Raw genomic sequence first — 24,800 nt, forward strand, 5'->3', positions numbered from 1 at the left:
TCTGGGTGGTACTGACTGGTACTAAGCGGTAGTGTGTATTGCTAAGCAGACCCAAGTGGTACTGAATGTCAGTATGCAGTACTGAACAGTACTGTGGCGCTCAGCAGTACGAAGTTTGGACCAAGCGGTACTGGACAGCACTGCACAAGCAAAGATGCTGCTGTCATCTGAGCACGAGGGGGAGTTACTGTCACACTCTGATCAAGAGAAAGATAGAGTGAGTGGGGAAGAGTGGTAGAAAGAGACAGAGGGAGGGAGAGAGAGAGGGGAGAAGGTATAGAGGTATAGACAGAGTGAGAAGGACAGAGGAATGGAGCGAACGAGGGATAGAGGAAAGGAGGCTGAGAGTGAGTGTAAAAGCCTGAGGTGTGTGTGCGCGCGTGTGTGTGTGTGGGAGACAGGGTCATAACTCTCTCTACATTAATATTCCTATCCTATTATCATGCTGATTAAGAATTATGGTACCAGTTTGCCTGGTCTCAGTGTCTTTGCTTTGTATGCAAACCCCAGAGAGGCTACCTGTGACACAGAAATCACAGCCGCACTCTGTCCCTATCACAGCAGGGCTGCTCAAAGCCACGAGACGCATCAAACCGGAGCTGGAAAGGGAAGTGACCCACATCAGGAGATGGTGGTGCAGGTAGTCCAACTCACCATGTTCATCCAGTAAGATGTTGTCTGGCTTGATGTCTCTGTACCAACACAAACACAATCTTAATTAGAGACGTCACTAGGCATTTGAGGAGACAATGTTCTAATTACATGTTATTCTGGTTCAGGCACAAAAACATTCTTTAGGCATACACTGCCTTAATGTGGTTTGCTCCCGGCAGTCAGAACAACCCTGGTGCACAACAGCAGACACACAACCTAAAGACATTAGGCACGATGAGGCAGAAGCTGACCTCTGACCTGTGACAGCCAGAATAGAAAAAATACTCAAAATGGCTTCAACACTTCAGAATGCTCTGGTTCAAAGGCATCACAGCATTTCCAGCAGATCTCTGGAGTTGTGTGAAACCCCATCCTGCTACAAACCTTACACCATCATCTCCAAGAAAACCTCAATCTCAGTTCTGAATGACTACAACCCTGCTGCTCAATAACCCTGAGAGCTGTAGTTGGGATGCACTGTGACTGGTGCAAGGATGCAAGGATCCTGTATGTGGGCACCTCTAATCTCTCCCAGCTCACTGAATCCCCCTCTATCTGTCAGTGGATCACCTGCTGTCTGTCAGTGGATCACCTGCTGTCTGTCAGTGGATCACTCGCTTCCTGACAGGTAGGAATATTGTCATATTCAATAAATTCATATTCTTACGGTTTGTATGCTTTATATTCTGGTCCACTGATTAACCTTTTAAATTCTTTTTTCTTTAGTATACAGTTACTAATTATGCTTACATTTTTTTAAAGGAGACATGAATAATTAACTTTTTCATGCACTCATGGACAATTGTTTTTTATTCAAGTGTAAATGTATTGGGACACATGTCTTAATAATTTAATACAAGTGTAAACGTTTTGGGGCACCTCTTAATTATTTCATTCAGGTGTAAAATTATTAGGAGGCCTCTTAATGATTTTGTTCAGGCGTTTTATTTAGTCCCATTGCCACAGGTGTATAAAATCAAGCACAAGCCACGAAGCCTTTACACGTTTGGGTGACAGAATGGGGTCATTCGGTGAAAACGTGGGTGGTTGAAGGCTGAAGGATGTCACCGTGACAACAAGTCAGTTTATGACACTCTCATTGGATATTTCTCCGTCATCTGTGAGCGGTTTTATTGACAAGTGGAAGCGTTTAGGAAACAACAGCTCAACCCAGCAGCTCCTCAGGCATTAACGTGGAGACATCACGGCCTGGGCCTCCATTACTGAACACCTGCATGCGAGCCTTACGTCACCAAACACAATGCCAAGCTCTGGCCGGAGTGGTGTGAAACACACTGGGCTCTGGAGTAGAAACGTGTCGTGTGGAATGATGAATCACACGTCTCTGTCTGGCAGTCTGATGGATGAGTCCAGGTTTGGAGAATGCCAGGAGAACGTTGCCTACCTGACTGTAAATCAGAAGTGTGCAAAGCAAGATCCATAAAGGCATGGTTGGGTGAGTTTGGTGTGGAGGAGCTTTTGTAATGAACCAGAAAGGAGATTGCAAGGGAGCGATCTCGTCCAACATCTGACCTTACAACTCTCATAGACATACTCCCACTATATTGTAGAAAGCTTCCCGGGACAGTTGAGGTGGGACGGACTCCATATTACAGTTTTTGTCAGTTGGTTTGGTACATTTCTTGAATCATTGTGAAGATTTGCACAATAGTAAGTGCATTTCTCAAAACAATTCATACACCACCACCACACAATGCAAAAGGCTGTCACCTGCTCAAAATCCCCCTTCATGTCCTAAAAGTATTTATGTCAATAAACATGTCAGTGTCATCAGAATGAAAAGCTCTTGTGTCGTTGATAACGAACATGACAGCCAAAACTCTTACCCATATTGTCATATATCAGTTTCTGATGTCTGAGGCTTTGAGGACAATGAATGAAATGCACAAGGCTCCAAATATCAATTTCAATTTGTATAAAGTTACACATTACTGAATGTGTAGAGACTGATAGCAAGAAATTGGAGTGGATTCAGATTCATGCCTTTTATGGTTTATACAGTAATCTACTGTATTGATAGACCATGTCATTGTGATACAGAAAACAAATACACGTCTGTTAGAAATTAGAAATGTAAACATTGGAAACACAGAACTACTGTACAAGCAACACTGCGTGTAAACGTACAGATCAATTTCTCTACACCTGCTGGTGTTCCTGTCTGTCGGCCCACAGGTTCATCCACATCACAGTGGATATCTTCTCTTGCAATGCAGTGTGGAAATTATCTTTTGGGATTTCTTAGGCAGTCTCTACAGGGCTCTGCTGTGATGTCCTCACACTGCGTCCCAGTCAGTCTACATGTGTAGGACATCTGAATTGTCTTACCCTCCAAAACATTGAGGCTTCAGGTCATTGGCTAGGTCATTACATGGAAAAGGCCACGTACAGGGTGAAGCCAAGAAGTGGATTAAGACACATCGGAGGAAGAGGAGTAAGGCTACGTGATGAAGAGGAGTAAGGCTACGTGATGAAGAGGAGTAAGGCTACGTGATGAAGAGGAGTAAGGCTACGTGATGAAGAGGAGTAAGGCTACGTGATGAAGAGGAGTAAGGCTGCGTGATGAAGAGGAGTAAGGCTACGTGATGAAGAGGAGTAAGGCTACGTGATGAAGAGGAGTAAGGCTACGTGATGAAGAGGAGTGAGGCTACGTGATGAAGAGGAGTGAGGCTACGTGATGAAGAGGAGGAAGGCTACGTGATGAAGAGGAGGAAGGCTACGTGATGAAGAGGAGGAAGGCTACGTGATGAAGAGGAGGAAGGCTGAGGGGACAAAGCAGGAAGAGGTAGAAGGGCCCGTGTCCGTAGGTTTGTCCCAGGTGAAATTGTGGACCATGTTTTACATGTAAGTCATGGTCTCACAATGGCTGAAGCTGGTTGGCAGGTGCAGCCAAATATTGGAAGAACAACTGTGTCTTCAATCATTCAAACATTTCACAGAGAAAATGTGTGTAATTCAGAAATGTGCTCTCTGCTGTAATGCTGCACATTGACATAAATTCTGAAATGTTATTCAGTGTTATTATTTTATACCATATAGGACATGAAGACCAGCTCACAGGTAGGAGAGGTCCATTTCTCACATCCCAACAAGAGGAGCCTGTATGTGCTGTGGTCACATCAAATAATGCCTTAAGGATGAGGGAGATTTAGCAAGACATTATTCAAGACCACTGACCAGGTTCTGAAACAACAGCAGATGACCATGAAGCAGCTGTAGGAAGTTCCATGTCAAAGACGTGGTGAAAGGTTGAAGGAGCTACGGTCCCAGTATACAGGTAAAACCTTCATGCATACTGACACACATGGCTATGGCTGAAATGTATGTAACTATTTCTTGTCCAAAATGAACATTTTATATGTATTTGTGGTCGAAACATCATTGGCCAAAGGAATGGCCTGCTTACACATATTCCCATTATAGGGCCCTATAACACACAACATCTCATCACATTCTTGGACATCTTCTACAGGGATCTCATCTCTGACAACAAGGAAAGATGCAGGAGGATTTGCCAACATATGTGATCATTTGGGATAACGGGAGTTTTTACCACTATAACACCATCAGGTAATGGTCACAGAATCCCAGCCTATTCCCCAGTCCTGAACCCTATTGAGGAGTTCTTAGGAGTGACTACCTTGTTCATAGGACATGACACATTGTGATGGCACAGACAAGTTGATTGACCTAAATATTTACTTTTGAGGCAAAAACTAATAATTCTGAGTGAAGTATCTGCTTTTGTAGGCATCACAACAAGTGCATTACTCAAAACAGTGCAAATCATTGAGGTTTGCCGTTTGCTCTAACTGTTTTGAGTAATGCACTTGTTGTGATGCCAGTGTAAATCATGATGTGAAATGTACCCAATCGGCTGAGAAAAACTAAATAATTATATTTTGAAGTATAATATATTTTGATCAACATGACAACGAATTGATAATGCAGGAAACAGCAGACAGTTGTACAAAATCATTTGCTTGATCATGTCAGTCAGTTGGTAATTGTTCAAAATGAATGAGAAATTGCTTTCACGATGTGCACAAGTGACTAGTCATTTTAAGAAATTCAGTTCTGATCTGCAAAATGTCCCAAAGTGCTTTTTTTTTTCTTGCACGTCAGACCCACCAGCATATTGTTGATGCTAAAAGCTCAGCAGGGAGCTGCTCGCAGAGAGCAGCACCAATCACGACATCCGCCCCAGACGGACGGGACCGAGGAGCTGAGTGGGCAAAGCTTCGGTTTGATGGCAGAGTCCCAGCTACAGTTGGCAAAGCCACCGTGCATTAACCACTTTGTGTCTGACTACTTCTCTAACGTGAGTCAATACAATATTGTATTGGGGGTCTTGCAGGGTACCCCACTTTTGCTGAAACACAATTCCTTCCCCAACCATTCACCTTTATCATATTAAAACGATACTAAAATAAGCTGCATATGCTATGACATCCCAGAACACCACCACTTTTGAAAAGCTTGATACAGCCCAGCATGTCAGTGTCATCAGAATGACAAGCCCTTGTGTCACTGATAACGAACATGACAGTCAGAACTCTTGTGTTGTCATATATCAGTATAAGCATTTTCTCATGGCTGAGGTTCTGAGGGCTGAAAGTGCACAAGACGGCACATTTCTGTAATACAACCTTAAACATTATTGTATGTAGGAGATTGCAAGAGATCGGACTGTAAACATTTGAAACGGGCAGAAATGTCCAAGCAACACTGCGTGTAGAATTACAGTTCAACCTCTCTACACCTTCTGACGTTCCTGTCTGTGGGGCCACATATTCTCATCCAAATCACATTGGATGTCCTCTTTTGCAAAACAGCGTGGAAAGAATCTTTTGGTATTTCTTATCCAGTCTCTACAGGCCTCTGCTATGATGTCCTCACACTGGCAATCAGCAGTGTTATCTGACTACACGTGTTGCCAGTTGTAGGTTCATACTGTAAGATGCACCTCTGAGCTGTTTTAGAGAACTGGGTGACCATTGGTTGATCTAATGCATCATACACTCCCCTTCATAAATGAAAGTCATGACTCATATAATCATAATTTCAGGATGTATAAACTAGTCAGCATTTTGAATGTAATGCCATATGAACTTGTGCAGAAGTGTTTTATGGGGAAGGAATATTCAACACAGCAAGTTTTGATTGACAAAAGTAACTGATAATGCGAGAAACAGCAGACAGTTGTACAAAATCATCTGATTATGTATAGAATTGGGTATTTATTCAAAATGAATGAGAAATTGCTTTCATGATGTGGAGATTATTCAAAAAGTAATTTTGAGAAATTGAGGATTTGAAGACTTGGTTAGGGTCAGGGTCAGGGTCGTATTGCCTCGGACATTGCAAAGCCCAGGGGGTGGCAGACAGCTCTCATCGTTGCTGTGCTGGTTTGTACCCAGACTCGGGCAATTAAAGGTCAAACGTGCTGCTTCTAACCAGCCGACAGCTTCCTGGCGGGGAGCCCGTCTCATCTGGACCAATCAGATTGCTCTCAGGGAGCAACAGTGTCCCCTGCTCGTTAGGCGATCCGTTACCAACGACGACACTGTGGCCACTGCCTCGGGGAAGTAGCCAGTGACAACCAGTGGCATGGCAAGCAACCGGGCTTCAGGGCTTTTATTGATCTGGGGGATTACATGTGTGGAACTGTAGTGAGAATGTGAGCCTGGTGCTTCATCTCCACATTAGCCGAGCCCACGCCCGCGGACTATGGTGAGGACCTAGTGAACCGACGTGATTATGGAGATGTCTCTGTCCTCCAAAAAGCAGTCATTAAAATTCTACACTACTCTGCAATGCACAGCCAAGCTGGGGGATTTCAGCAGAGGGACCATGACTTGTCTGAAGAGAATCATGTCCAATTACCTTGTGCATTCTTGCATGCTGCCCATTCATCAGCAGGACATATTACAGGATATATTACAGGACATATTACAGGATATATTACAGCAGGTTAATTTCGTGTTAGTGTGAATGCACATTCCATCTTCTTGTGTGTTCTGCTGTTCGGACGCTGTCCGGCTTTTTTGAATAAATCCTCTTCTTCTGTGTTCACCCTCACACTCCTCTTGGTCATCTCTCCATACTGTTCTCATCTTCAGTTCTCTTACCGTCAAAGCGGTTCTCTCCCTCTCTCTCACTCCTACCCTACTCACCCTCTCTCTCACTACTGCTCACTCTCCCTCTCTCACGCCTACACACCCTCCCTCTCACTCCTCACTACAGTACTGTGGTTCGTTTTCCTTGTGCTTAATTAAAATTTGTCCCACAACCACAAATCATTTTTGCAGATAAATATTTTACAGCTATTTCGCGTAATGGTAATAATGTGAATTATTATGTTAGGGAAAACCAACTAAACCGTCAGTGTCAGTGTTCTGTAATTAGACGTAGATAATGAGAGGACAGCTGCTTCCTGAGCTTAAATGAACTAATATGGACTCGTTGGTTTAAATAAACACTACAATAATAGTGTGTTCCACGCCGGCACGTTTCAGCCGCAACAGCTACTCTGGGTTTACGCTGCTTTACACCGAGGCCGACACACACAGGAATGCAATTTCACAATTTTGGGATCAATAAAGTATTCATTCATTAATACACACTAGTAGACTAGACATTAGAGGCCTGAATGTAGACCATAACAATGCCAGGTGTTACTGGCTCAATGTTGGACCTGCAGGTAAAACGGGCCAACAATAGCCTACTTCAACGTATAAGCAAACAACACTGTACACGATCCAGACCGTGCAAACAGCCCAAATCTACACGTCAGACACAAACAACACTTTTTTTCTGTTTACTAAAGCAAATGTGGATTCAGCAGTGTTGATTCAGCACTGCCAAGATAATTAAAACAGTGAGATTCAATTAACTCAGTGTTAAATGCAACTAGGTTTTTTACTTACTTAAAGCAACAAGTACACTTTTACTGTGTATAAATCAAGTTTTTTATTACTTTGTTCTATTAAATTGTAACTCCTATTACTTTGAAAATATAGTACTGCCTACCTTCACCTGTCACTCATAAATTAAACAGCAGAGCATAGAATGGCACTGCAGTCTGCATACAGGTGTTATGCGATACACAGGTGAAGAGGAGACGTTCGGCCTCCGCCCCACCCCACCCGTCTCCTCTCTGCACAGCTCCTGCTCATCGGGAGACTCTGCTAACCCGATCCTCTGCTCTCTTCCTCCGCTTCACTAGTCCAACAACCCATTACCTGCTCCTAATGACCTCATTACATCACATCTCCTGAGGAGGGCTGTAACCGAGCCGACCCCTAGCTCACCTGATACGTGTCTGGGCTCCAGCAGCAGCAGATGGAGGCTGTCCTGGGAGCTCCACACAGCCCTTAACTCTGTTGTTGTTCAGCCAATTTGACACAAAGTTTTCTTTGACTAACTGTCCATTTGGAAGACCCATTTCTGTCCAAGCTTTAACTTCTTGAGACCCTACCCTTACTCCACCCTACCATAACTCTAACCCTACCCTTACTCTACCCTACCATAACTCTAACCCTACCCTTACTCCACCCTACCATAACTCTAACCCTACCCTTACTCTACCCTACCATAACTCTAACCCTACCCTTACTCCACCCTACCATAACTCTAACCCTACCCTTACTCTACCCTACCATAACTCTAAACCTACCCTTACTCCACCCTACCATAACTCTAACCCTACCCTTACTCTACCCTACCATAACTCTAAACCTACCCTTACTCCACCCTACCATAACTCTAAACCTACCCTTACTCTACCCTACCATAACTCTAAACCTACCCTTACTCCACCCTACCATAACTCTAACCCTACCCTTACTCCACCCTACCATAACTCTAAACCTACCCTTACTCTACCCTACCATAACTCTAAACCTACCCTTACTCTACCCTACCATAACTCTAACCCTACCCTTACTCCACCCTACCATAACTCTAACCCTACCCTTACTCCACCCTACCATAACTCTAAACCTACCCTTACTCTACCCTACCATAACTCTAAACCTACCCTTACTCCACCCTACCATAACCCTAACCTACCCTTACTCCACCCTACTATAACCCTAACCCTACCCTTACTCCACCCTACTATAACGCTAACCTACCCTTACTCTACCCTACCATAACTCTAAACCTACCCTTACTCCACCCTACTTTAACCCTAACCCTACCCTTACTCCACCCTACCATAACCCTAACCTACCCTTACTCCACCCTACCATAACTCTAACCCTACCCTTACTCCACCCTACCATAACCCTAACCCTACCCTTACTCCACCCTACCATAACTCTAAACCTACCCTTACTCTACCCTACCATAACTCTAAACCTACCCTTACTCTACCCTACCATAACTCTAACCCTACCCTTACTCTACCCTACCATAACTCTAACCCTACCCTTACTCTACCCTACCATAACTCTAAACCTACCCTTACTCCACCCTACCATAACTCTAAACCTACCCTTACTCTACCCTACCATAACTCTAAACCTACCCTTACTCTACCCTACCATAACTCTAAACCTACCCTTACTCCACCCTACTATAACACTAACCCTACCCTTACTCCACCCTACTATAACCCTAACCTACCCTTACTCCACCCTACCATAACTCTAAACCTACCCTTACTCTACCCTACCATAACTCTAACCCTACCCTTACTCTACCCTACCATAACTCTAAACCTACCCTTACTCCACCCTACCATAACTCTAAACCTACCCTTACTCCACCCTACTATAACCCTAACCCTACCCTTACTCCACCCTACTATAACGCTAACCTACCCTTACTCTACCCTACCATAACTCTAACCCTACCCTTACTCCACCCTACCATAACTCTAACCCTACCCTTACTCCACCCTACCATAACTCTAAACCTACCCTTACTCTACCCTACCATAACTCTAAACCTACCCTTACTCTACCCTACCATAACTCTAAACCTACCCTTACTCTACCCTACCATAACTCTAACCCTACCCTTACTCCACCCTACTATAACACTAACCCTACCCTTACTCCACCCTACTATAACCCTAACCTACCCTTACTCCACCCTACCATAACTCTAAACCTACCCTTACTCTACCCTACCATAACTCTAAACCTACCCTTACTCCACCCTACTATAACCCTAACCCTACCCTTACTCCACCCTACTATAACCCTAACCTACCCTTACTCCACCCTACCATAACTCTAAACCACCCTTACTCCACCCTACCATAACTCTAAACCTACCCTTACTCCACCCTACCATTACTCCACCCTACTATAATGCTAACCCTACCCTTACTCCACCCTACCCTACCATAATCCTACCCTACCATAACCCTAATCCTACACTACCATAATCCTACCCTTACTTTACCCTACCATAATCCTACCCTTACTCTACCCTACTATAACCAGTGATGTCAGTAACGCGTTACTCTAATCTTACCACTTTTTTCAGTAACGAGTAATATAACAAAAATATACTATTTTTAATTTCCTTAGTAAAACTATATATTTTTTCTTTATTCTGGGCTCAGTTCTACTTTTTCGTCTGACCGTAGCGCTCGACTCCGCAAGCTGCGTGTGAACCTGTGAGAGTGCGAGTGCGTTCACGTCATTCTGTGCAGTGTTGTCCGTAACGAAATGTGGTAGTGTAAAGAAACACCCCTCAAAAACAGGGGAAGAAACATTTACCTGACGAATTTTAATGTTGCTTTGTGTTCCAGGTTTGAAAAGTGCTGGAATTTTGGCTAAAGTACTTGAAAATGCTTGAAATTGTAATTGTATTTCGTTTCACAACAAATCTGTCTGACTGAATAATTCGCTTGTATTACATTTACAAATACATTTACAAATAATACCGCACAGCGACATACATGTACATCAGGAGATACATTTAAATGTCAGGAGATACATTGTTACTGTTAAAAATGCACTTCCAATAAAGTGAGTATTGGAAAAATTAATTTTGCTGCTGAATGTAACTAAAGTAACTTGTAATCTAATGTAGTTACTTTTAAAATCAAGTAATTGGTAACATCACTAAAGGAGTAATCAGTAATTATTGATTACTCCTGATTACCTTTTCGAGGTAACTAAGCCATCACTGACTAACCCTAACCCTACCCTTTCAGGTCATATTGAAATAGGACATTTTACTGTCGGTACAGATACTGTTGTATCTGCTGATACAGGACATGTCTTTCTGTGGAAAAGAGTGTTGTATCTGTCTTCTCCAGTATCTCGACAGCATCGTTTGCTGGTTTTCTTGGACCGATTTGTATTTTTCAACTCTAAGAGACAGAACCTCCTTCTTAAACTTGCATATCATCGTGTGAACAGATGAACGTAGAACCAGCAGTTGTTTGAAACTTTACTCCCAAGGATGTTCTAGACTTGCGGGATCCTCAGATCTTTTTCTGATGTATTAGCAGATCTCTTTTGATTTTCCTATGATGTCATAAGCCGTAAAATATAATTAACAATAAACAATTACAATTAATACAAACAATGTCAATAACCCCATTAAAGGCTTGACAACATACTTTGGAGTCTTCCAGGCTATCTAAAGGCACAGTTAGCTTCGTGTATGTAGTTTTATGCAAGAATGTGAGCAAAAAAATGAAGTGAAGGTATAATCAATGAATTGCATAACATGTCAGATAGCGCCCACGTTACTTAAAGAGGCCTATGAAAATATGAATTTGATTGGAATATTTACTTTTATGAACATACATCGAAATTTATGGGGTCAAGATTTTTTTTTTATGTTTCATTTTACATTGTGCTTGCATGTATGAATGATCTATTTAAATGCGAAAAAAACAGTTTTAAACTGTGAATACATGTGCACTTGGGAAATAACACATCAGATAATATTTTTATCTTTCAAAATGACAAATTTAAACGATCTGTCAGTCTTTCAAAATGTAGGAAAGTTAACGAGTTTGGAGGCAAACTGCCTTATTACAGAATCATCACACCAGGACAAGCTCACACCCTCCAAAATCCTGGCACCATTTTAAGACAAGCAGCTGATAAAGTGATTCGTGATACTTTTTGGGCAGAAATCAAGAGGCAAACACACTATCACGCAGTGTTATCGTCTTACTCTCCATGAACGAAATCTGAAGCAGGGTCTGTTCCTATCATAGTGATGGATGTGCAAAGCGCACACACACACACACGCACGCACGCACACACACACACACACACACATCTCCTGCTGACGTTCATTTGCCTTCCTAGGGTTAGTGTAGTGACTGTAGGGTTAATGTAGTGACTGTAGTATTAGAGTAGTGATTGTAGGGTTAATGTAATGACTGTAGGGTTAGTGTAATGAATGTAGGGTTAGGTAGTGACTGTAGTGTTAGGGTAGTGATTGTAGGGTTAGTGTAGTGATTGTATGGTTAATGTAGTGACTGTAAGGTTAGTGTAATGACTGTAGGGTTAGGTAGTGACTGTAGGGTTAATGGAGTGACTGTAGTGTTAGGGTGGTGATTGTAGGGTTAGTGTAGTGAATGTAGGGTTAGTGTAGTGATTGTAGGGTTAGGGGAGTGACTGTAGTGTTAGGGGAGTGACTGTAGGGTTAGTGTAGTGAATGTAAGGTTAGGGGAGTGACTGTAGGGTTAGTGTAGTGACTGTAGGGTTAGTGTAGTGACTGTAGGGTTAGGGGAGTGACTGTAGGGTTAGGGGAGTGACTGTAGGGTTAATGTAGTGACTGTAGGGTTAGTGTAGTGACTGTAGGGTTAGTGGAGTGACTGTAGGGTTAGTGGAGTGACTAGGGTTAGTGGAGTGACTGTAGGGTTAGTGTAGTGACTGTAGGGTTAGTGGAGTGACTGTAGGGTTAGGGGAGTGACTGTAGGGTTAGGGGAGTGACTGTAGGGTTAGGGGAGTGACTGTAGGGTTAGGGGAGTGACTAGGGTTAGGGGAGTGACTGTAGGGTTAGGGGAGTGACTGTAGGGTTAGTGTAGTGACTGTAGTGTTAGGGGAGTGATTGTAGGGTTAGTGTAGTGACTGTAGTGTTAGGGGAGTGATTGTAGGGTCAGGATAGTGAATGTAGGGTCAGGGGAGTGATTGTAGGGTCAGGGGAGTGATTGTAGGGTCAGGGGAGTGACTGTAGGGTCAGGGGAGTGACTGTAGGGTTAGTGTAGTGACTGTAGTGTTAGGGTAGTGACTGTAAGGTTAGTGTAGTGACTGTAGGGTTAGGATAGTGAATGTAGTGTTAGGGGAGTGACTGTAGGGTTAGTGGAGTGAATGTAGGGTTAGGGGAGTGACTGTAGGGTTAGGGGAGTGACTGTAGGGTTAGGATAGTGAATGTAGGGTTAGGGGAGTGATTGTAGGGTTAGTGTAATGAATGTAGGGTTAGGTAGTGACTGTAGTGTTAGGGTAGTGACTGTAGGGTTAGTGTAGTGACTGTAGGGTTAGTGTAGTGACTGTAGGGTTAGTGGAGTGACTAGGGTTAGTGTAATGACTGTAGGGTTAGGTAGTGACTGTAGGGTTAATGTAGTGACTGTAGTGTTAGGGTGGTGATTGTAGGGTTAGTGTAGTGAATGTAGGGTTAGTGTAGTGAATGTAGGGTTAGTGTAGTGATTGTAGGGTTAGGGGAGTGACTGTAGTGTTAGGGGAGTGACTGTAGGGTTAGTGTAGTGAATGTAAGGTTAGGGGAGTGACTGTAAGGTTAGGGGAGTGACTGTAGGGTTAGTGTAGTGACTGTAGGGTTAGGGGAGTGACTGTAGGGTTAATGTAGTGACTGTAGGGTTAGTGTAGTGACTGTAGGGTTAGGGAGTGACTGTAGGGTTAGGGGAGTGACTGTAGGGTTAGTGTAATTAATGTAGGGTTAGTGTAGTGACTGTAGGGTTAGTGTAGTGACTGTAGGGTTAGTGGAGTGACTGTAGGGTTAGTGGAGTGACTGTAGGGTTAGAGGAGTGACTGTAGGGTTAGAGGAGTGACTGTAGGGTTAGTGTAGTGACTGTAGGGTTAGGGGAGTGACTGTAGGGTTAGTGTAGTGACTGTAGTGTTAGGGGAGTGATTGTAGGGTCAGGATAGTGAATGTAGGGTCAGGGGAGTGATTGTAGGGTCAGGGGAGTGACTGTAGGGTCAGGGGAGTGACTGTAGGGTTAGTGTAGTGACTGTAGTGTTAGGGTAGTGACTGTAAGGTTAGTGTAGTGACTGTAGGGTTAGGATAGTGAATGTAGTGTTAGGGGAGTGACTGTAGGGTTAGTGGAGTGAATGTAGGGTTAGGGGAGTGACTGTAGGGTTAGGATAGTGAATGTAGGGTTAGGGGAGTGACTGTAGGGTTAGTGTACTGACTGTAGGGTTAGGGGAGTGACTAGGGTTAGTGTAGTGACTGTAGGGTTAGGGGAGTGACTGTAGGGTTAGTGTAGTGACTGTAGGGTTAGGGTGGTGATTGTAGGGTTAGTGTAGTGACTGTAGGGTTAATGGAGTGACTGTAGGGTTAGTGTACTGACTGTAGGGTTAGGGGAGTGACTGTAGGGTTAGTGGAGTGACTGTAGGGTTAGTGGAGTGACTGTAGGGTTAGGGGAGTGACTGTAGGGTTAGGGGAGTGACTGTAGGGTTAGTGTAGTGACTGTAGGGTTAGTGTACTGACTGTAGGGTTAGGGGAGTGACTGTAGGGTTAATGTAGTGACTGTAGTGTTAGTGTAGTGAATGTAGGGTTAGGGGAGTGACTGTAGTGTTAGGGGAGTGACTGTAGGGTTAGGGGAGTGACTGTAGGGTTAGGGGAGTGACTGTAGTGTTAGGGGAGTGACTGTAGGGTTAGGGGAGTGACTGTAGGGTTAGGGGAGTGACTGTAGTGTTAGGATACCCTGTGGTCTCACACACAGATGTGCACACACACAATCACAGATGGTTACACACATGCACACACGCATACACACACACACACACTCACACAATAACCAGTAAGGCTCTTATCAAGACAAGCCACACACATCACAGCAGCAGTCTTCCTGAAAGTATCAAACTATGAGTGGATATTAGAAATGCCCCTGCTGGTGCTGGCTAAGCTCTCGGGGGAGGGGCTCTCGGGGGTGGGGGGGTGCTCTTAGGGCAGATCAGGATTGCTGTCACGCAGTTCAATCGCAGGAAGACTCATGCAGACAGCCTGGCATGTGTATTCAGTCCATACACATTTAATGTAAGTCAAGAATTAGTCCTATTCCATGCCACATGAGTAGAAACACACACCTGTGTGTAGAGGCCACTAACTGAACAGCAGTCAGCATGTTAATAATTGTGATTTTCAATGAGCAGTAATGCCTGGTTCCATGTTAGCCACCACACTCCCACTCAGAGAGCGTAAATACACGCCAGCGTGTTGGGCGAAGCCAGGCTGGTCTCTGACTTCCAGGTATAAAAGTCAATGAACGTTTCCTGTAATCAATCAGTTCTGAAACTAACGTACTGAGATTATTCACACCATTCTGTGTAGCCTTAGTTGTCCTGGCCTGTTATGGAACTTGGCCTGTTTTTGTGTTGTTTGTTTCAGTCTGCTTGTTCATATTTTACGTTGACCCTGGGCTGTTATGAACTTGGACCATTGTTATGACCCTGGATTAAGGGATTTGCCCTTAATAAATCTCTCTCCTGTCAGGGAGTACAGTAGCCTTCACGCCAACTTTCTAAGATGAATTACAATTAGAAAATTAATTATAAGAGGAAAAAGTGTCAAATGAGCTCGTGCACCATACTCGGGCGTTCTGTAAAGAAAAAAGACAAATTTGCCCACTTCTAAAAGATCAAGTTTTGTTACTGACATTTCTTTTGAAAACTATTTTGAAAAATAGATATGCAATTGTTTAGCTAACAATGAGTAAATAGCTAATGATGACCATTTTATCAATCTGGTGGCATTAATCAGTTGTCCTATGTAAATATCATAGTGTGGCACGGTAGTGCCAGATCTTGCTGTTAGTGCAATACTGATACCTATGTTTGCTAGGTACTTTCTTAATTTTACAAAAGTCAGAATTAAATGACTTTATTTAAATGAATAATTTAAAAGTGGAGTAATTCTTATGTTAAAGTAACCATGCTTTAACTTCCAGTAGAGTAATTCTTATGTTAAAGTAACCATGAACTTCTAGTGGAGTAATTCTTATGTTAAAGTAACCATGAACTTCTAGTGGAGTAATTCTTATGTTAAAGTAACCATGAACTTCTAGTGGAGTAATTCTTATGTTAAAGTAACCATGAACTTCCAGTAGAGTAATTCTTATGTTAAAGTAACCATGAACTTCTAGTGGAGTAATTCTTATGTTAAAGTAACCATGAACTTCTAGTGGAGTAATTCTTATGTTAAAGTAACCATGAACTTCTAGTGGAGTAATTCTTATGTTAAAGTAACCATGAACTTCTAGTGGAGTAATTCTTATGTTAAAGTAACCATGAACTTCTAGTGGAGTAATTCTTATGTTAAAGTAACCATGAACTTCTAGTGGAGTAATTCTTATGTTAAAGTAACCATGCCTTAATTGAGTACAGCTTTCCATCCACCTCTATTTCCAGTTTCATTCGCCCTGAACAAAATCATTACGTACTCTGTGGGAGACATTGGAAGTCTCAAGAAATTAATTTAAGACATTGTGCAGCTCTCGGGGTCCTAGAGTCCACATTCCACTGAGAAGAAAACGTCTGTGACTGGGATTTAGCTGAGGTGCCTGCAGGACCAGAACCATCTCACTGGGGTTCTGCTTGAAGAGCCAGCGGTCTCTGTCCAGCACCACACACCGCGTCAGTGTATGGTCAGGGGAGGAGTCTGTGAGGGGGAGGGGTCAGTGAGGGGGAGGAGTCTGAGACAGAAGCAGGATCCTTCACCTCTGACTGGCACCTGTGGATGGGAGCTCACCTGTGGATGATGTGCTTGCTTCTCAGGTAGTGCAGGGCCAGGGCGAGTTCACAGACGTAGAGCTTGACTGTGCTCTCGGAGAAGTGGACGTTCTGCTGCAGGTGGTAACGAAGGTCTCCCCCGAGTAGCAGGTCCACCACCATGAACATGTCCTCCTCGTCCTGGAACGAATACCTGGCTCGCATAGGGAGAAGCCACAGGAAAGGGAGCGCTTACAAACACCATACTTATTAGGGGCTCGTTATGCTTATTAGGGGCTCGTTAGAATTTTAGGATCTCATTAGACTCATTACTAATGAATCCAGCTCATTATGTATCATACACTCATTGACTGAGAGAAAACTATATGTGGAGAATTGACAAATAACTTATTTGTTCTATAGTCAATGCTACATTTCAGGTTACAAAAGTAGAAATATCCTCAAGGATTTTGTTTAAATCTCTATATGCTAATTAGTTGCGGCTTGCACCTAGAGTTCATTTGTAAAACCAGCTAGATGAGACAAAGTTCAGGCTGTTGGTGAATATTATATCACAGTATTCGTTTTCTAAAAGCATTTCATGAATATTCTTGAAATAATGCCCTGTGGAAATCTGAGAAGTCTTTTCTCATTGTGTACAATTCTAAAAGCAAGTGTGTGACAAAAACTCTCTAAAACCCTGAAATAGTTTAAGAGTTGGGGTTAACAATCTGGCAACTCCGTGAGTAGCTTGAGCAGGTACATACGTGCACATTAACAGGCCCATAACCTGCAGTTTCCATTTTTCTTTAATATCTAGTTACAATGTTTGAGTGGTTTAATGTTTCAACCACACTCCAGACCTACACCACCCACCTCCACACTCCAGACCTACACCACCCACCTCCCCTCCACACTGTAGACCTACACCACCCACCTCCCCTCCACACTGCAGACCTACACCACCCACCTCCCTTCCACACTGCAGACCTACACCACACACCTCCCCTCCACACTGCAGACCTACACCACCCACCTCCCTTCCACACTGCAGACCTACACCACCTACCTCCCCTCCACACTGCAGACCTACACCACACACCTCCCCTCCACACTGCAGACCTACACCACACACCTCCCCTCCGCACTCCAGACCTACACCACCCACCTCCCCTCCACACTGCAGACCTACACCACCCACCTCCCCTCCACACTGCAGACCTACACCACCCACCACCACACTGCAGACCTACACCACCCACCTCCACACTCTAGACCTACACACCACCCACCTCCCCTCCACACTGCAGACCTACACCACCCATCTCCCCTCCACACTCCAGACCTACACCACCCACCTCCACACTGCAGACCTACACACCACCCACCTCCACACTGCAGACCTACACCACCCACCTCCCCTCCACACTGTAGACCTACACCACCCACCTCCACACTCCAGACCTACACCACCCACCTCCACACTGCAGACCTACACCACCCACCTCCCCTCCACCCTGTAGACCTACACCACCCACCTCCACCCTGTAGACCTACACCACCCACCTCCACACTGTAGACCTACACCACCCACCTCCACACTGTAAACCTACACCACCCACCTCCACACTCCAGACCTACACCACCCACCTCCACACTCCAGACCTACACCACCCACCTCCACACTGCAGACCTACACCACCCACCTCCACCCTGCAGACTTACACCACCCACCTCCACCCTGTAGACCTACACCACCCACCTCCACACTCCAGACCTACACCACCTACCTCCATCAGAACGTTCCTTCCCCAGATTGAGACTGATTTCATGTGCTGGAGACATACACCCTCCACCCTTACATTCTGATATCTCAGCACTCACTGCGGTTCTCAAGAATGAATTATGTGGTATGTTGCTTTTTAAAAAACCTTTTAATAGAGAAAAACGACCTTTTCAGGCGTGGGAAATGCCAAGGTCCTCTCTGAGAGTCATGTTTGCGTTAGCACCCTTGTGAGTCATGCAGGTCTTTCTACCATGTTCACTCAACACATGACGTACTGGAGAATTTAAACAACAGCCAATAACGTTTGAGAATGACCTTCACACAAAAAAGAGCTTCACTGTCCAACAAGATCTGAGCCCGTGTAAGAGATCAGAGAGCACATGCACGCGTGGGTCCAGGGTGCCCGGGTCCCGACTGCTCTAACTGGACCTGTGGATCAGAACTGGACTAGCAGCTGGGATCTCTGCCATGAACCTGGTTTTAATTACAGTTGAGTTCACAACATTAAGACTGAGTTCAGTCTCTATATTACAGAGAGAGTCCAGTGGACCTGCTCTACCGTATTTACAGTATTTTCACTTTTATTGATTTGGTGTTATTATTCACGGACATCTTAAGCTTCCATCCTCTGACATATTGCTGCAGTACAGAATCTTAATGGCTACAGCACGTCACGTCTGTTTCAGCAACATTTTGAAAGCACTAAAGCAGACTCAGGCAGCAGAAGCTTCTCGGCTCACGAAGCACAGCTTTCTCTTCCCGTATGAAATGACGTGAGGTTCGTAGGCAGGTCAGACACACCCCTCTGGCAGCTTACGTGGTTGTGACTGCTGCGGTAACTGTTGTGTGGTGGCGTGTCACCGTACGGGGGATGCCCTCGTCTGGGGCTTTGTTCCCCAGGCAACAGGGCTGAGCGTGAGATGAGATTAGATATGGGAGCTTATGGGCTTTCTGACCACCGACGGCACTGGAGACAGCAACCCACCAGAGATGAACGTCACCTACCACACCAAGTCCCACGTCCGTCTGAGAGAGCAGTGTGATGACATCATGATGACATCATGATGACATCAATTAGAAGGCCACTGAAGGCAGGCTGAACCTCACACACTGACTGCACACTCACCACACACTAAACTCTAGGACCAAATGCCTTCTAGGCTCTAATGCTGCTTGACAAGAAGAGAACAGAAAGAGGACACGCGTCACGACTCTGTCCTACACACACCTGTCCTACACACAGGTGGTGGAATGAACTTCCCTGACTGTCCGTACAGCTGAGTCACTGACTGTGTTCAGTTGAAGCCTGAAGATTCACCTCTTCACTGAGTCACTAAGCACTTAAATATGCACTTACGTTTCTTACTGTCTACTTTCTCCCTCTAGCCCCCTTTTCCCTTGATCCCCTATAGCAACATCCTGTCCAAATAAAGATGTGAAGGGCTGGTTCACCAAAATCACATTACCTTTATTGAGACTTATATAAAATATGTTACTGTAATTCATTTTAAATATCAGAAAATCACAATATAAGCTAAATGTGCCTTGCTGTTGCTCCTTGATACAAAGTTTATGATGTATGTTTTATGGCTCTTTTAGCCAGGTATGAGCACCAGGTATATCTCTCCTCTCCCTCTCTCTCTCTCTGTCTTTCTTTTTCAGTTTAGTGTGAGTTACAAAATGAAAGGCCAAAACCATAAATATATTTTCCCCTCTCCAGAGAAAGATGAAGAGATGAAGGTGTCTCTCATCACAGGACGCAGTGTCATTGTGCTTTACCATGCAGTATACAGACAAAATGTTAAATAATATCGCAGAACCTTGTGTGATTGTTTTCTATGTATGTGTAGAAAGACTTCCTCCCCCCCAGCTGAGGGCCAAACCCCCAGGGGACAGCTGTGTTTCCCATGTTTGAGAGCAGACAGCACTCTGAACCCGGAGCTCTCCGTGTTCATAACACACATGCTCTCCTCACGTCCACCTGGAGGGCACGTAAGGGAAGCAGCCTCAGGACCTGACCAATCATAGTACAGCAGGGATATAATGGAGGCTTTCCCCTGAGCCCTCCGACCAATGACATTGTACCTATTACAGTCCCAGGAACACCAGGGAATGGTCTTCAATAACATTTTCCAACCTGGGTCTCTACCATGGCCCTGTTATGCTGTCTGCAGTCAGATGTAAGAAGAAAAAGAAGACTGTACAATAATAAAGAACACTGGAGTGACAGTAGATCATTGCTGCATCCAATCCAAACCCAGTTAAGCACTAACCCTAACCCCCAATCCAAACCCGGTTAAGTACTAACCCTAACCCCCAATCCAAACACGGTTAAGCACTAACCCTAACCCCCAATCCAAACCCGGTTAAGTACTAACCCTAACCCCCAATCCAAACACGGTTAAGTACTAACCCTAACCCCCAATCCAAACCCGGTTAAGTACTAACCCTAACCCCCAATCCAAACCCAGTTAAGCACTAACCCTAACCCCCAATCCAAACCCGGTTAAGTACTAACCCTAACCCCCAATCCAAACCCGGTTAAGTACTAACCCTAACCCTAACCCCCAATCCAAACACGGTTAAGTACTAACCCTAACCCCCAATCCAAACATGGTTAAGTACTAACCCTAACCCCCAATCCAAACACGGTTAAGTACTAACCCTAACCCCCAATCCAAACCCGGTTAAGTACAAAACCTAACCCCCAATCCAAACACGGTTAAGTACTAACCCTAACCCCCAATCCAAACCCGGTTAAGTACTAACCCTAACCCCCAATCCAAACCCCGTTAAGTACTAACCCTAACCCCCAATCCAAACCCGGTTAAGTACAAACCCTAACCCCCAATCCAAACACGGTTAAGTACTAACCCTAACCCCCAATCCAAACCCGGTTAAGTACTAACCCTAACCCCCAAATCCAAACCCGGTTAAGTACTAACCCTAACCCCCAATCCAAACCCGGTTAAGTACTAACCCTAACCCCCAATCCAAACCCGGTTAAGTACTAACCCTAACCCCCAATCCAAACCCGGTTAAGTACTAACCCCAACCCCCAATCCAAACACGGTTAAGTACTAACCCTAACCCCCAATCCAAACACGGTTAAGTACTAACCCTAACCCCCATCCAAACACGGTTAAGTACTAACCCTAACCCCCAATCCAAACACGGTTAAGTACTAACCCTAACCCCCAATACAAACCCGGTTAAGTACTAACCCCAACCCCCAATCCAAACCCGGTTAAGTACTAACCCCAACCCCAATCCAAACCTGGTTAAATATTTACCCTAACTCTAACCTCAATCCAAACCTTGTTAAATGTTAACCCTATCCGCAACCTCACACTATGAAATTTATATTATAGGAATGTAGCTACAGGATTGAGGACTAAGAATCTGGACTGGGCTGGGTGGCTAAGGGTCAGAGGTGAGGATCAGAGAACTCACTGCTACTCCTAGTTCAATTAAACTAATAATCCTGAAATGGTTCTGCATAAAAAAAAAATTAAAATTCTGGGCTAGTTCAATTCTAGGTGATGAACCAGTGGCAACTTTAATTCTGCACATAAAGGCCTGAAATGGCCCCAAACATTCTGGAACATTCTGGAGTTCAGAGAAGCCGTGTTTCCTCAGCCCAGGGCTGGAGGTGTCATCTGAGCACGCGTCCCCAATTCATCACAGAAAACTTTAAAGTCAAGGTGAGCTACTTAAAAGCACACCTAGAGAGGAGGTTTACATTACACTAATGATGAGGCTTAGATCAGAGGAGGCAGAGGAGAACGTTTGGGCTGATTTGGTCTGGTCGTGGTGGAGCTAAAAGCAGGATGCATGAGACCCATTCTGAACCATCTCTCATTTCTCATAACACCTCATAACCTCTTCTACTAGACCCAACTGGTAGATCATACTCTCATTCTTACTACATAGGGTTAGAACTCATTTGATATTAGTTTATTACTTACTGAGGAACCCCAACCACTGAATATGTCTTAAGAATAAGTCATACAAAAACCTGCTAATTTAAACCGGAACACCACATTAGCCTTGTGCCACTTACTATGGGTTAGAGGCATGTGTAGATGACCAAGTCAGAGCAGGGGAAGCAGATGGAGGTGATGAGGTAGCGAGACAGGTGGAGGTGATGAGGTAGAGAGACAGGTGGAGGTGATGAGGTAGAGAGACAGGTGGAGGTGATGAGGGGGCGGGGTGGGTGGAGGTGATGAGGGGGCGGGGTGGGTGATGATGGGGTGGGTGGGGGTGATGATGGGGATGGTGGGTGGAGGTGATGAGGGGGCGGGGTGGGTGGAGGTGATGAGGGGGCGGGGTGGGTGGGGGTGATGAGGGGGCGGGGTGGGTGGAGGTGATGAGGCAGGGTGGGTGGAGGTGATGAGGGGGATGGGTGGGTGGAGGTGATGAGGGGGCAGGGTGGGTGGAGGTGATGATGGGGGATGGTGGGTGGAGGTGATGAGGGGGATGGTGGGTGGAGGTGATGATGGGGATGGGTGGGTGGAGGTGATGATGGAGATGGTGGGTGGAGGTGATGATGGAGATGGTGGGTGGAGGTGATGAGGGGGATGGTGGGTGGAGGTGATGAGGGGGATGGTGGGTGGAGGTGATGATGGGGATGGGTGGGTGGAGGTGATGATGGAGATGGTGGGTGGAGGTGATGATGGAGATGGTGGGTGGAGGTGATGAGGGGGATGGGTGGGTGGAGGTGATGATGGGGATGGGTGGGTGGAGGTGATGATGGGGATGGTGGGTGGAGGTGATGATGGGGATGGTGGGTGGAGGTGATGATGGAGATGGTGGGTGGAGGTGATGATGGAGGTGGGTGGGTGGAGGTGATGAGGGGGATGGGTGGGTGGAGGTGATGATGGAGATGGGTGGGTGGAGGTGATGAGGCAGGGTGGGTGGAGGTGATGATGGGGGTGGGTGAGTGGAGGTGATGAGGGGGATGGTGGGTGGAGGTGATGATGGGGGTGGGTGGGTGGAGGTGATGAGGGGGATGGGTGGGTGGAGGTGATGAGGGGGATGGGTGGGTGGAGGTGATGAGGGGGCGGGGTGGGTGGAGGTGATGATGGGGCGGGGTGGGTGGAGGTGATGAGGGGGCGGGGTGGGTGGAGGTGATGAGGGGGCGGGGTGGGTGGAGGTGATGATGGGGCGGGGTGGGTGGAGGTGATGAGGGGGATGGGTGGGTGGAGGTGATGAGGGGGATGGGTGGGTGGAGGTGATGAGGGGGCGGGGTGGGTGGAGGTGATGAGGGGGCGGGGTGGGTGGAGGTGATGATGGGGGCGGGGTGGGTGGAGGTGATGATGGGGGCGGGGTGGGTGGAGGTGATGAGGGGGATGGTGGGTGGAGGTGATGAGGGGGCGGGGTGGGTGGAGGTGATGAGGGGGGTGGGTGGGTGGAGGTGATGAGTGGATGGGTGGGTGGGTGGGTGGAGGTGATGAGGGGGCGGGATGGTTGGGGTGAGGAATGAAGAGGGGAGAGAGGGAGAGGAAGAGAGGGAGAGGGTTTTTCTGCAGCTGGTAATCTGCACTATTCCCAACATTAACGCAGCTCCCTCGGTCAAATGAAATGCTCTGTATCTCTGCAGGGCTGAGATCACACCACAAACACTTTGCACACATTCACTTTATTAGCAACGGGAGAATCTACCAGCGGCCGCTAGAGAAGCTGGTTTGAACCCATTTATCCCAGTCCAACTGCTCTGTGTCCTTAATGGTAATTAACAGTCTGCCATTGATCTGGCCTGAGTGATTTAGCCTTTGAGCTTGCATAAAACAAAGCCCTGAGTAGAGGCAGGAGGCTGAGGGAGGGGCTAACAGCAGTGTGGAGGCTGTAGGAGGGGCTAACAGCAGCGTGGAGGCTGTAGGAGGGGCTAACAGCAGTGTGGAGGCTGTAGGAGGGGCTAACAGCAGTGTGGAGGCTGTAGGAGGGGCTAACTGAGGGGAGACTGTAAGCGTTCTGTGAAGCTAAGAAAAACCAAAGGCCAGTTAACAGAACAGACGATATAAACACGAGGGTTTCTGCAGTTTAGAGGCATCAAGGTCACAGCAGATCAGAACCAGCTAGTGTATCGTGCAGAATTTGGAATCTGACTTTGTAAAATCAATGATCTGGAATACTTGAAAATCAAAAAAGCAACAGGGAAAACAGAAAACAACCATCCACTTGACTGAGTTTAAGTGATGAGTAAAGGGTTGCATTAGCGCCGGTTTAGGATTAGGTTAGGTTGAGGTTGGGATGAGGTCAGGACTAGATTAGGACTGGATTAGGTTAGGTATACCAGTGTGTTTGAAAAAATATTTTATTAATATTGTGGCGAAGTAGTCCAGTATTTCAGTGCTGCTTTCAGCGTGTATGTCTGTGTTTTTAACAAATCTCCACTTGAGTTGATGTTATTTCATTTAGATTCTCGTATCATAAGAACATGTTCAAAAAAGCTTCATTATTGTTGA

At 45.5% G+C, this 24,800-nt stretch overlaps 1 protein-coding gene across 3 annotated transcripts in view; it reads right to left on the reverse strand.

Annotated features, from left to right (window-relative positions):
* The window catches only part of stk32a (serine/threonine kinase 32A), a 45,138-nt gene that overhangs the window by 14,660 nt on the left and 5,678 nt on the right, over positions 1-24,800 (reverse strand). For all 3 annotated transcript variants that reach the window (XM_076986980.1, XM_076986977.1, XM_076986978.1), the window contains exons 5-6: positions 16,588-16,761; positions 655-692 (exon numbers count right to left, since the gene is read on the reverse strand). In XM_076986980.1, coding sequence (XP_076843095.1) covers positions 655-692; positions 16,588-16,761 — 212 coding nt within the window. The remainder of the gene's footprint in view (positions 1-654; positions 693-16,587; positions 16,762-24,800) is intronic.

This window comes from Brachyhypopomus gauderio, unplaced genomic scaffold (assembly GCF_052324685.1).
Source record: "Brachyhypopomus gauderio isolate BG-103 unplaced genomic scaffold, BGAUD_0.2 sc50, whole genome shotgun sequence".
NCBI lineage: Eukaryota > Metazoa > Chordata > Actinopteri > Gymnotiformes > Hypopomidae > Brachyhypopomus > Brachyhypopomus gauderio.